General features: G+C 41.8%; 1 protein-coding gene across 2 annotated transcripts in view; it reads left to right on the forward strand.

The window, feature by feature from the left end:
* Positions 1-1,095: 1,095 nt before the first annotated feature.
* Ube2e3 (ubiquitin conjugating enzyme E2 E3) overlaps positions 1,096-12,474 on the forward strand; it is a 51,457-nt gene continuing 40,078 nt past the window's right edge. The window contains exons 1-3 of one of the 2 annotated variants that reach the window (XM_040745685.1): positions 1,096-1,422; positions 2,474-2,695; positions 4,425-4,475. In XM_040745685.1, the coding sequence (XP_040601619.1) occupies positions 2,502-2,695; positions 4,425-4,475 (245 nt within the window). In that variant the 5' untranslated portion in view covers positions 1,096-1,422; positions 2,474-2,501. Of the gene's footprint in view, positions 1,423-1,764; positions 2,035-2,473; positions 2,696-4,424; positions 4,476-12,474 lie in introns of those variants that run through there. The other variant, XM_005065120.4, reaches the window with a different exon arrangement.

A 12,474-nucleotide genomic window follows, 5' to 3' on the forward strand; every position in this document is an offset into this window, starting at 1 on the left:
ACTCTTGCTTCTTCTGTGAACGCATTCTCCCAGCACCCTTGCCCTGGACACTTGTGGGAGAGGAATGCACAAATTCCTTTGAGGTTCCATCACTGGAACACGTTCTCAGGAGCTGCAAACAGGAAGTTTTTGTACTTCTGTCTACTTTGTGCTTGGGGCAAAACTGGTCTCCACTTAAGGTTCTGCAAAAAGAATCACAAGAGTAACGCAACCTTCATGATCCCTATCTAAAACTTTTTATGAGGCCACTCCACAGATCTACCCAGGGCTTCTCTATCCAGAACTGGTGTTTCTCCTGCAAGGCAGAGCCTGCGCCAGAAATGTCAGGTTCCAACCCCTCCAAACCGCCTCACTCCACTTCGTACATCCTGAGCGGAACATTTAAAAGACAGTTTGGGATTTCTAAGTTTTCAAAGTGTCCGGAGGGCAGTCCCCTTTGGCAATGACACTGCAGGATGGGAGCCAGAGATTAGCTCAGGTTGGTCCCCTGGTCGCAGAATCCTCTCCATCCCCCTCAGAGCCCAGGACTTCACCTCGCCACTTCCTTCAGCTCACAGAGGGGCCAGCAGCAGCTTCCCTTTGCCCCCGTGCTGGGCTTCCTCCATCATATCATTCATTTCGTGCCTCCCGGGGCACCTGGGAAGCCCCAGGCACGCGCCGGGGCGGTTGCTCAGGTAAGGGATCCCCTGGCAACCCCGGGGCCACTAGCCTCGGGGGCGGGTAGTCCAATGGGCAGCGCTGCCCCGGAGGCGGGCCCAGGCCGGAAGCCACCCGCGGCCCCGCGAGACCGCGCCCCCCCCCCCCGCGTCTCCTCCAGTCCAAGCTCGGCGGCCAAGGGCGCAGGGGCCAGCCCGCCGGTCCCCGCCGCGCTCTTTGTCCCGGCCGCGCGCGGGCGGACGCGTGCGCATCTGCCCCCCCCCCGCACCCGTCGGTGGAAAGGAGGCGCGGCGGGGCCGCGCGCGCGGGGGCGCGCAGGAGCAGCTCGCTCCCCGACCGCCAGGCGAGCGGCGAGCACGCGCGCCGCCGCGCCCGCCCCTCCCCCTCCCGCTCGCTCGCTCGCTCTCTTCGGAACTTGCTGACTGCGCGGCCGGGAGGAGCCGAGCCGAGCCGAGCCGGGCGGCGGGAGGCTGAGCGCGCGGGGGGCTCCCGCGTCCCTGCCTCTCTCGGCCGGCGGAGCGCCCACCCCACCGTGGCTCCCGGAGCGCGGGGCGGCGCCACCCTCCGGCCGCAGCGCGGCACTGCACGGCCGCCTGCGACTTTCGATGTTCCACACTCCCGGGCCGGAGCCTCGGCGGCGGCTTTTTTTTTCCCGCCCCCCCCCGTTCCCCCCCCAGCTGCCTCCATTTCCTCAAGGAAGGCTCTTCGGCGCTCTCCCTCCCCCACAGCGTAGCGGCGCACGAGCGGGCCGGGCGGGCGGCCGAGGTAAGGCGGCGGGGCCGGGGCCCGCGTGGGGGGCGGCGGGGGCGGGGGCGGCAGCTTTGTTCGCGCCGGGCGCCGCGCTCCTCAGTCAGCCGCGCTCGTCAGTCGGCGGCGCGGGGCGGCGGGTCCCGCATCCCCCGGCGGGCGGGCGGGCGGGCGCAGTGGCGCGGTCCCCTGCGCGGCCCTCCCCACAAAGGACCGCGGAGCTGCGTGGCCCGGCGCTCGCCCCGGGGCGGGCCGCGCCAATTTGTTGCACTTCTGGGGGTGGGGGGTGGGGGAGGGCTTTTGTTTGTTTGTTTGTTTTGCCCTCGGGCTTTTGGCCGCTTTGCGGAATTTTTTTTTTTTTTTGACAAAATGTCGGTCGGCGAGGGAGGAATCGAGCGGGGGACGTCGGTGGCACCGGGAGCTTTGCAGAAGGTGCAGTTCGGATTCTGCCCTTCTCCGGGTGGCAGCTCCGGCTTGGCCGGGTGAATCCTCGCCCCTGGCCGTGGGGACGGCGGTGGGGCGGCTGCCAGTTGATTTTTTTTTTTTTTAATTTTGAGTGCTGTGTTCAAAGGCTTTCGGTGCGCACGGGAGGACCCGCCACCGTAAATAAGCATATGGGCGACTAGCAGGGTATGTTTCCCTCTGGGAAGGAGGATTTGGTGGCTCAGACCGATGTCAGCCTGTAAATATTTAGACGATATTAGTGACTTCTGAACATTCTCCGCGAGATCTGTTATTTACAGTTGTCATATGGTATTAATGCCCGTTGCCCAAGTTCCCTGGCAAATCATGCCTTCTGAGAAAGTAGACAATTGATAGATTGTCTAAGGGATGGGGCAAAAATGTGAGTGGGTTTTCTAACTTGAGTTGGGTAAATCCCTCGAAGCTTGCCTTAAAAGACACATCAGCCTCCCTGTAACCTTGCTGTACCTTAAGTATGGGGACTGTCGAATCTTTTTCAATAAAAGACTCCCATAGGTACTTACAGAGAGAAGAGCGTGCTGCTGGCTTATTATTATTGTTGTTGTTTTAAGATTTAACATTTCTCAATGGTCCCTTGTCTCCTTAGAAGTTTTCCCAGAGATAACTTCACCAAGATGTCCAGTGATAGGCAGAGGTCGGATGATGAGAGTCCCAGCACCAGCAGTGGCAGTTCAGATGCCGACCAGCGAGACCCTGCAGCTCCAGAGCCTGAGGAACAGGAAGAGAGAAAACCTTCTGCCACCCAGCAGAAGAAGAACACCAAACTTTCGAGCAAAACGACTGCTAAGTTATCCACTAGTGCGAAAAGGTAATTCCTCCAAGGCGGGACTCACACTGTCAGGTGGCCTTCTGTCCCATTGGGTGGTTTTATTGGTTTAACAGCAGTGGCGATGATAGTTCAGACATACTTCTCCATCCCATGTGTTTGAACTTGAGTGAGCTGTCATTCTGTATGTGGTATATAAGCCGACTTCCTGCAGCCATCGACTTCCAAAGCAAGTGGACTCTGCTCTGTACCTTGGTAACTTGAGGGGTTGTCTCAAGTGGAGCTGAGGGTGGTCCTGACAGATGAAGGGGGGTGGCTAGGAAAATTTGGTGAACCCCAATTAGATGGTACATTGGAGAGGTTTCCTCCTGTGAGTCATGCTTGAGTGAAGCTGACAATTCTAGAAAGCAGCAGTGCTTCTCTCCATAAGACTGAATGGTCAGAAATGTAGAAAATTGCTAAATACCAGACTTGGCTATATTGGGAAGTAGGTTTCACAGTGTACTTGACATGTGGTCCACAGTGTGTAGGAACAAGACTGGGAATCTTGCAGCATAGGTGTGACTGTGGGTAAATTACTGTTTTTCCCTCCTTGTGAGGGCAGATAAAACTGAAAAGTAGCCAGTTACAGTTATAGATGTCATTCTGTGTCATTGTCCTTCTTCCTCTTCACTATGAAACGTGTGGATATGTTTGACAGACTAACTCAGCAGCAGGGGAAACATTACTGATTCGAAGTTAAGGTTTTCTGTTGATTTTCATATTCTGCGATGACAGAAAAAATCCTGCCATTGGGACTATGAGCAGAAGTTGTATTGGGATATCTAAAGAAACTAGCAATTAAAATGTGCTCACAATGTTACCCAGTGCAGGTGTTTTGTTTGTTTGTTTGTTTTTGTTGTTGTTTTTTATTGGCCATAAATGAAGAAAAATGTAAAAAGTGATGGAATGTTGCATTCTTATTGTGATTCAAACTGTTTGTATGAATTTTAACCACCAATCAAATGCTAACAGCTTTAGAATATTTTATTGACTAGGAACAGTGTTTGAAATAATCTGAAGTGCCCAATTTATTTTAATCTTGTTGAGGAATGTATTAAACATGCCTCAAGTTTTGAAATCATCCTAAATTTGAAGAAAATCAGAGTTGCCTTTTGCCTGTAACTTGAGCTTATATATTTGTCTTCTTGCCTGCTTCAAATGTAAAGAACTTTAAAGGTATATTTAAAAATCAGAGACGACAGTCACAGTTGATGTGAGTGCCAATTTTAAATTTTTCATTGGCAAAGATGGTTATGATTTTTAACTTTTCTGACATAAAATATCGCCAAAAACTATTAATGTGCTCCAGTAGCAGCCTATTAATTTTTAGCTCAGTAAAAAGTGACTTGAAATCATTGTCAAATTCTCTGGTGTTTTCCCTCCTCCCTTTTTGCCTCATTTGCATATTAGCTTGAAAAGAGAATTTCTTTGGTAAAGAGTGTTTTTTAGCAGAATATATATCCTTCAGCTAGTAGTCAGGAAGCACTTTCTCAAATCGGGTGTAAATGACACACTTATTTACAGTAGCACGTGAGAAAAAGAGCCACAAAGTTTCTGCTAAGGGATTTGGGTTATGCCTCTGAGAACAAAGAGGAAGCAGCCATGTTAGCATTACTGAAGGCAAAGCCAGCGTTGCATTTAACTGCATGGTGGTAGAGGGCAGTGTAATTCCCCGGTTATTCTGTAGACTGCCTCAGATCCTTTTTGTTTGTTCTCATTTCACTTACAGAATTCAGAAGGAACTAGCTGAAATCACCCTTGATCCTCCTCCCAACTGCAGGTAAGAAACACATTCTGTTGTTTGCATTTCAAGTTGTGGAAAAATATTGAGAAGTTAATGATATTGCCTGGATGTATGTGCAGCCTAAGAAGCTGGCTTCATTTGTTTTATCTTTTGAAGTGCACTAAAATAAAATTATCTGGATTAACTAAAGATTGGAGAAAAGATAGTATGTATACATTGTGAATTTAGGAACATAGGACTTTGGCTTCTGAAATTAGTGTGAATGATGCTGATTTTGCTTGTGTGTCTGAAGAGGTTTTTGTTCACAACTATATTTCAGTCATTTCTGAAATTTTCAGCTTTAAAGAACTGACCTCCAAATGTAGAAATTGCTGAATGTGAGGTTAGAAAATGTAAGTGCAGAGGGGTAATCCTTTCTGTTTGATTTATTAGTAACTTGCCTTAAGGATAAATTTTATAGGCTAAACTAGTAGTTTCAGTTGTTTTCCGGAGGGTACATTGTTGGAATTATTTACACTTTAAGCAATTGTCCTAATTACTCAAAAATTCTTAGTAAGTAGACAGTAAATTATAATTGTGGAAAGAATAATTTAAGTTTGTTGTGCTTAATAATGTTAAGATGTATCAAAAGTAGCCAGTGACATTTTTATCAATTTTTTCTTTTCATCTTACATAGTATGCTTTCATTTTTGAACATTGATTATATGGATTATGTAATGTATCCGATTTAAAGATAAATTTTAATTATTTGCATAGAGATAGATGCTTATGATTGAATGCAGTTGTGGGGATGCTATAGTTTGGTAGGAAAGGCTGTAGTGTTTAATCTGTTTCTGCTACAAATTCTGTGTTCCTTGTGTTGGTCAGACACATCTCTGAATTCACAAATATAGACACAGATATAGACACAAATGTAACCATTGACCTCTTACTGTGTACATTAATTAGATCTGTTGATAAGGTGATCTGATTCTGAATTTTCCAATGAATTTTTTGGAGATCAGCAGTCATTGTGCTTATTAAAAGTAGGTATGTCCAAGTAAAGTATAAACTTAGGAGGTATACGATCTCATGTACTAGCCACTTGCGGCTTCACTTGTGGCTAGTTCAAAGTGACATGCTAAAAGTGTCACATATCCATTGGTTTTAAAAGCTTGGCAGAGCATAAAATTCTGCTGTTACATGTTGAAGTGATAATATATTGTGATTATGTTTAATAAATGTCATTAAGATTATTTTCACCTTTTTCCATATAGTCTAATTACTACGAAATTTACAACTAATTATGAGTGAGTAATATTATATTTTTGCTGCTTTAAAAATAAATGAACTGAAGTATTTTTGTCTAGCCTCCCAAATGGTGTGTAAAATCTGGGTTCATTTAAAAAGGTCAACTTAAGTTTGCTTTCTGGAAGAATCACTTAATTTGCAATATGTGTACTTATTTTCCTATTGTGAGAGAGATGTAAAGATCAGTACAAAACTCTCAGATATTTAAAAGTTAAACATAAGATCAAATATTTTCAAAGGTGGTTGACTTTTCTGCAAGTACCACAGTCCAGGGGACAAGAATAAATTTACAGAATGTGGTAGACTTGTGTTGACTGTCCTTAGAACTGTGCTGCAGTGGTGAAGGAACTAGCTTTTACATCAACCCAGGAATGTTTCGACAGTGTCACTGAGGATTGTTTTAGAGGAAATAGAAGCTTTCTGTGGGGCAGAGAGTTTTATTTGTTCTGAGTTTTCCCTCTGAGATTCAGTCCATAAGATAATGCTTAGCATTTGGCCATTAGACTAGTGTACTAAGACTTGCTTGTGCACAGCTGTTTGTGCCTGTTTTCCCTTGCTGCACTTGATAATGTCAACTATTACAGATGACGGCTTTCAGTTCTCCGTTTCTTTGAAGCTGCATAAGTAATCAGAAAACAAGTGGGCAATGTAAATTGTTTCTTGGCACTTTGAAGTTAGCCTTTCCTCTCTTATATGTCTTATATGTAAAAAGACTAGATACTTGAGCATGTGTAATTCTGTGTGATGATATACTCCTGATAGGAACTTTGTAGATTGCGTGTTTAGTTCAGGAAGTGTAGAATTTTGACAGACAAGCTTAAATTTGTATTGTAATTTTTTTGCCTTCATATCAGATCTGGGAAAGAACTCCACAATGTTCTTTAAATTCATGGGTGTTTAAATGATTATTTTAAAGCTGTGGAGATTGTATACTTTACCTTTAATCTTTATTTAGGCTACAATTAAAATGAAATTCCATATTCTTAAGTACATTTACGATATATGGGTTTTAATGTCTGCAATGTAAAAGACATACTACTTTTGACTTTCTGTGTATAGTTACTTAATCAGAATACCAATATGGTTTAATAAGCTTGTCAAAGTGTGTGAGGGATTTAATTCTTCCTCAGTGCAGAAATGTATATCTGTGTATCTCAGGAAAAAAGTTGAGTGAAATCCAGGAACATTCAGAAATAGCCAAAGTACTCAGACTAGGAAGAATTTTCTTACATTTCTTCTTTTAATTAGCATTCTTAAGTTAGGTCTAATCACCAAGAATGATCAGGTACTGAATTTGATGTTGAATTGTGTGTTGATATTTTATGATCTAACAAATAAACCTTGCCTGAAGATCAGAGCACAAAGCTAGCCACATTAGTCAGCCATATAAGTCAGGCAGTGGTGGCACACACCTTTAATCCCAGCTCTAGAGAGAAATATAAGAAAGGAGGAGACAGGAGTCAGTCAGTCTGCAGTCAATGCTGAGGACAGGATTGCCCCTTTTGAAAGGTCTGAGCCTTGGTAGAGGTAAGAACTCTCTAGCAGTTGAGTGCTTTGCTTTTCTGACCTTCAGCTAGAACCCCAATATCTGTCTCTGGGTTTTTATTATTCGTGCTACAGAATTGTTGTACCCTAAAGTAAGCAAACTTCCTTGTAGTTGGGTAGATTTTTCTTTTCTTTTTTTTTTCCCCCCATTTTTTTCCGGTAATAAGAAGTTCTGTCCAGTGATTTGACTGTGTTTCAGTTCTGGAATTAGGAGGTGCTGCTGCTCACAGGCAGGATAGGACTCCCTTTTCAATTCAATCTCTTTGGAAACACCCTCACAGACATGCCCAGAAGGGCACCTCCCAGGTGATTTCAAACCCAGCAAGTTGCTCATGAAGATTAGCCATCACAGATACAGTGTTTATTTTTTGGTTTAAATTAATAGTCTTGCAATCCAGGACTCAGATTGGGCTAATATCAATTATTTATATGCTAGCAAAGTTGAAAGAAAATTGTGTGGACATTACTCTGCTTTCAGAGAACCCTGTTGACATGACCATGGAGTAATGTGCTGGAAGGGTGACCTCCCTCATCTTACAGGCACCAGTTGTAGGAACTGCATGTTTAGAAAGGTGCTATGTTTCTAACTTAGCCCCCAATTTATCTAAGCAAGCACAGTTGTATGCTTCTAAAATACCCTTTAGCAAGCACAGTTGTATGCTTCTAAAATACCCTTTAGCAAGCACAGTTGTATGCTTCTAAAATACCCTTTAGCATTCTAAGATTGAATCTGTTATGATGCAGACATTTAGGGTAATGTAAGAAATGCCTTAATTGGGGGTAAATATTAAAGTTTTAAGCTTATAATGATATTTTTCGGATAAAACATAAAATCAGGTGCTTACAAATTTTGACAGCTTACCCCTGAAGAAAAAGTAAAACTGGAAGCCTGAGTTCTAAATGAGAATCTGGTAACCTCTCCCTTGTTCATAGGCTCAATCAGGGATTTTATTGTACTGTCCTCTGGACCTTGCTTAAACTGCTTTTTATGGTAGGGTGACATGTAATCTGTGCATCACAAGTGAAATTGTGGGGAGTACAGAGTGTTGCTCCCTACTTCCTTTGCCCTCATCTGTCCTCTACCAGAGGTGTGGAATCAGAACCTTGAATGTAACAAGAGTTGAAGTTTTGTTTGTTAAGGTTTGAAAAGTCCTAGTGTAAAAATAAGACTCTTTGCGTTCAGATCCTTGCTCTGCTGCTACTTAGTAGAATGTCACTATTAATAAGCTATGCTATATTTCTATCCTTCTATTTTCTCAGTTCTAAACAGCATGGAATTTCAGGAAAATAATAATTCTGATTATTCAGAAAAAGTATATGTTTGTCCTTGTTTCAGTTGTGATAGTGATAATTCTAAGTTACCATTTTTATTTGATTATGAGAACAAGTTGATGTTCACACTAATGTTACTTTTTGCATATAAACCAATATAGAAGAACTTGAGACTTGTAAGACTAAATTGACTTTCTCCCACCCAGAGGAGTAACTGAGAACAGTACCCTCTGAAAGGTCATAGTTTTATTAGGATCTGTTAACACTGAGTTCAAAGAATGTCAGAAAGTATGTGGGAACAGTAAGTGCTTTTGAAAAGTTACACGCTGCAAATTCTGTTCTCTCTATATGCAACCGTTTGGTATCTTATGCCTTATTCTCATCTTGAGTGTGATGCTGAAACAGGTGCATTGTGTTTGGCTATCAGGAAGATCAGCAAGATTTGCTTGGGTGTTCAGATCGAGAAGGCAGAACTTGACCTTTTGCTTTTTACAAATATGAGAGAAAACACCAGACACTGGTTTAGAGAATAGAATATTATTGTCTTTTTTCCCATGTCTTTCAACAGGGAAATATGTTTGGCCATTTTACAAGAAGCCTAGGTACTAGAGGATGACGTGTTTTGAATTTTTTAATATTTTTCCTTTGCTTCTTGATCAGTGGTTTTGTGCTAGGGTAGCATGCCTGTTCCCTATTGGGGTTAGTTGCCAATGCCCAGAGACGACATTGTTCTTGAGAATTGGAAAAGGAGGCCACTAGATTTAGTGGGTAGAAGTCATAGATGCTGCTGTATCCCCTATAATACATAAGAGAATGCCTTCACCCCTCACCCCCCCCCAAGAATTATAAGAACAAAAGCATCAGTAACACTGGGAGGAACATTGTAGACACTTGATCCTGTACTATGCCTCTTAAGTCAATGGGTAGTTTGCTTTTGACTGTTTTCCTGGTGATGTCAGCTTTAATGCATTCATTCCCTATGCTTCTCTCCTAACGAGCCCCTGTCTCTTGCCAGTCCTATTAGAGTTTATATGTGTCTTACATTACGATGTATGAAACCACAGGAATTGGTACTATGAGTACCTGCTAAATTACAGCTTTTGAACTCAGAAATGCTTTCAGCAGTGTTTCTTTTAGGTTAATAGTACCATTGGCATGGTATGCTTTCAAGCTGATTGTATCTTTGGTGTTCTAAGGAATATTAAGGAATCGTAAGGAAGAAGTATACAGGGCCAGAGATAAGGGGTTAGAGTGCTTGCTTAGCATGTGTGGGCCCCTAACTTTAATTCTCAGTACCACAAACTAAACCAGAACAGGAGAAAAATACCATTGGTAGATCATCAAAGTTCAGTTTTAGACTAATTGAAATATGCACTAGTAAGAAAGTTATGCTCTTCATTTGCTTTTTATTTTCATTATTAAAATGCTAGCCTGCTGGACTGCAATACTATTGCATGAGATTCAGACTCCTTTATTTCATACTTTGGGTTCAGGTATGTTTCAGGATGCATGAATTGTCAGATTTTGGAAAGGTTCCACTATGTGATTATTATACTTGCTACGACACTCCATAATCACAGTATGAATCTTTATACATTTAAGACTTGTGAATATTCATACTAAGTGAGATGAGTAGAAACAACAAGTCTTCTAAGATTAGCTCTTAATTTGATAATTTTGATACCAAATTATTTTGTGCCAATCTTACTAAAAACTTTGTGTCTTCAGAGCTCTTGGGATCTAGCATGTGGGGCTGGGCCCAGCATCTGCTCTTACAGTGGTAATCAGAGCCTGCAGCAGTGAAAGGTTTTGGTTCCCTTTACCTGGTCCCGAGTAGCAGATTCCAGTTTCTCAGTTGTTTTGGATCATTGCATTTTTTAAATATATCTTGTATGTTTACTAGGAAACAAAATTAAATTGTTGGTTTTAGAGTTCTTTACTCTTTTTTTTAGTTCTTTACTCTTAAAGTGAAATTGTGTCTGTTTCCTTTTAAAGTTCTGTATATATTTAATTAATTTTCCACTTTGCTTTCAGAATACTGTCTTTTAATTTTTCTATTCACTCTAGTATACAAAATTACACAGAAAAGATGTCCTTTAACATACACAAGATGAGCCATTTTTAAATAAGTATTGTCTTGAAGCATTTAAGTGCAATTGAGCTGTAAAAAAAACACCAAATTCAGAGAAGCTGAGAAGAGTTACTGGCTCAGTGTGCATAAAGGTGCACTTCTTATTCAGAAAACATCTGGTGTGGGTTCAAGGACTTCTGTGGAGCTCCCCCCTGCAAATTCCCATCCATGCTTCTGTCCTGTGGCTCTGCCACTTGGAAAAAGTCTGATCAGGAGAATCAAAGCTGCCATGTGCCAGATTTAAGTAGTTTGGTTTGGAAATAAGACAAAAATGGTTTCACAACAGTGACTAACTTTAAGGTGACTGAGAAATGTAAGGGAGTTCATGGGCATTCCATGAGAAACCAATTTCTCTGCCACAAAAACATGTACTCCATGGAAGATGACTTTCATCCTCTCTAATAGTAAAGAGGAAATAGTTGAGTAGCAGCCTGGTACTGCAGGAGGCTTTCAGCTCAATAAGTTATTAATACAGTGTTTTGTTTAAATCATAACAAGTAGATGAATATCTCCTTTGGTTTAAATTTAAAAAATAAATCTAAGAGTTGTTGAGAGATCTAGACGTTGTAGTACATGCACATGAGAGAATCAGCCATCAATCTCAGTTTACTGCAGGTTTGAAAGTCAGCTTTTTTCTCCTCACTCCAACAATACTGTTTGAAAAACCTGATGAAAAGTATTCAGTGCTTATGGGTCTTTGGGTATGTGATTAATATGAGGTATTCTTCTGTCTTGTACCTCTACGAAAGTATCCAAAATATTGGTACTGTATGGTTTTAGAATCTGGCCCAAAGTAAGGTTCAAGTGGTTCAGTTGGGAAAAAAAGGAGTTGCTTTCTTCAGCTTAGGGATGCTGGCCCTTCTCTTCTCGGGGCAGGAGGTGACATTCTGAAGAATTTTGTTCCTGGGAAGCATTCCCAAGGTGGCTAGCTCTCTGTTCTCTCCTTGTAAGAATAGAGGTAAAGAGTTGAATGTGTCCATAATGGAAAAAATAATCTTGTTTTCTGTTTGTAGTTTCCTGTGTATGCCTTTCTTGTGGACAAATGAGAAATCTACATTTTTCTTTGATTTATTATGAAAGTAGTCCATTTAAGTAGATTGTGTTGAACGTGATAAAAAGCTCTGTGCAGTTAAGAATTTTTGTCTGCTTTATTGGAAAAAGCTGACAGTCACGCAAGAGTGTAAGGGAAGTTTCAAGCTGATAGCAGCCTGAACATGCATGCCCATCTTCTAATACTGGTACCAGATCCAGGGGCTTTCACAGATGTTGGCTTTTTATTAGAGTTCTCATAATTTTGTTTTCAATAATGCCACATTTTATTTAAACTTATTTCTCCTGAAAATGATTTCATATAAAAAAACTGTTCCCGGATATTTTATGAGGATTTTTTCCCTAATATGTCTCTAGGCTGGTCTTTTTTTTTTTTTTTTTTTGCAAAATTGGTATGTTCTCAAAATGATAGGCCAGCTTTATAGAGCTATGTCAATCAAATCTATACCTTGTAGTTTGTTTAGGTGTTGATTTAAAAAAAAATTACATTCCAAACCTTGAGGTCTCATCTCTTAATGTCTTAGCAGTTTAAAAGGGTCTATAAGTAAATGACTCAGGCTTATTTATGGCACCTGTGACGCTTAGTTATGATTAAAAGTAGTATCAATAATTATGGTTAAGTTTATGGTTTTCTGTAACAAAACTTTGGAAAGAATTGGAAGATATCTCAATATTGTAGTACTCACTGTCATAGTTTAGTCAGCCCGTTTGGAGGGATTTTGACCAGTTATGTCATTTGTCAAGAGT

This window comes from Mesocricetus auratus, unplaced genomic scaffold (assembly GCF_017639785.1).
Source record: "Mesocricetus auratus isolate SY011 unplaced genomic scaffold, BCM_Maur_2.0 Super-Scaffold_100004, whole genome shotgun sequence".
Classification (NCBI taxonomy): Eukaryota; Metazoa; Chordata; class Mammalia; order Rodentia; family Cricetidae; genus Mesocricetus; species Mesocricetus auratus.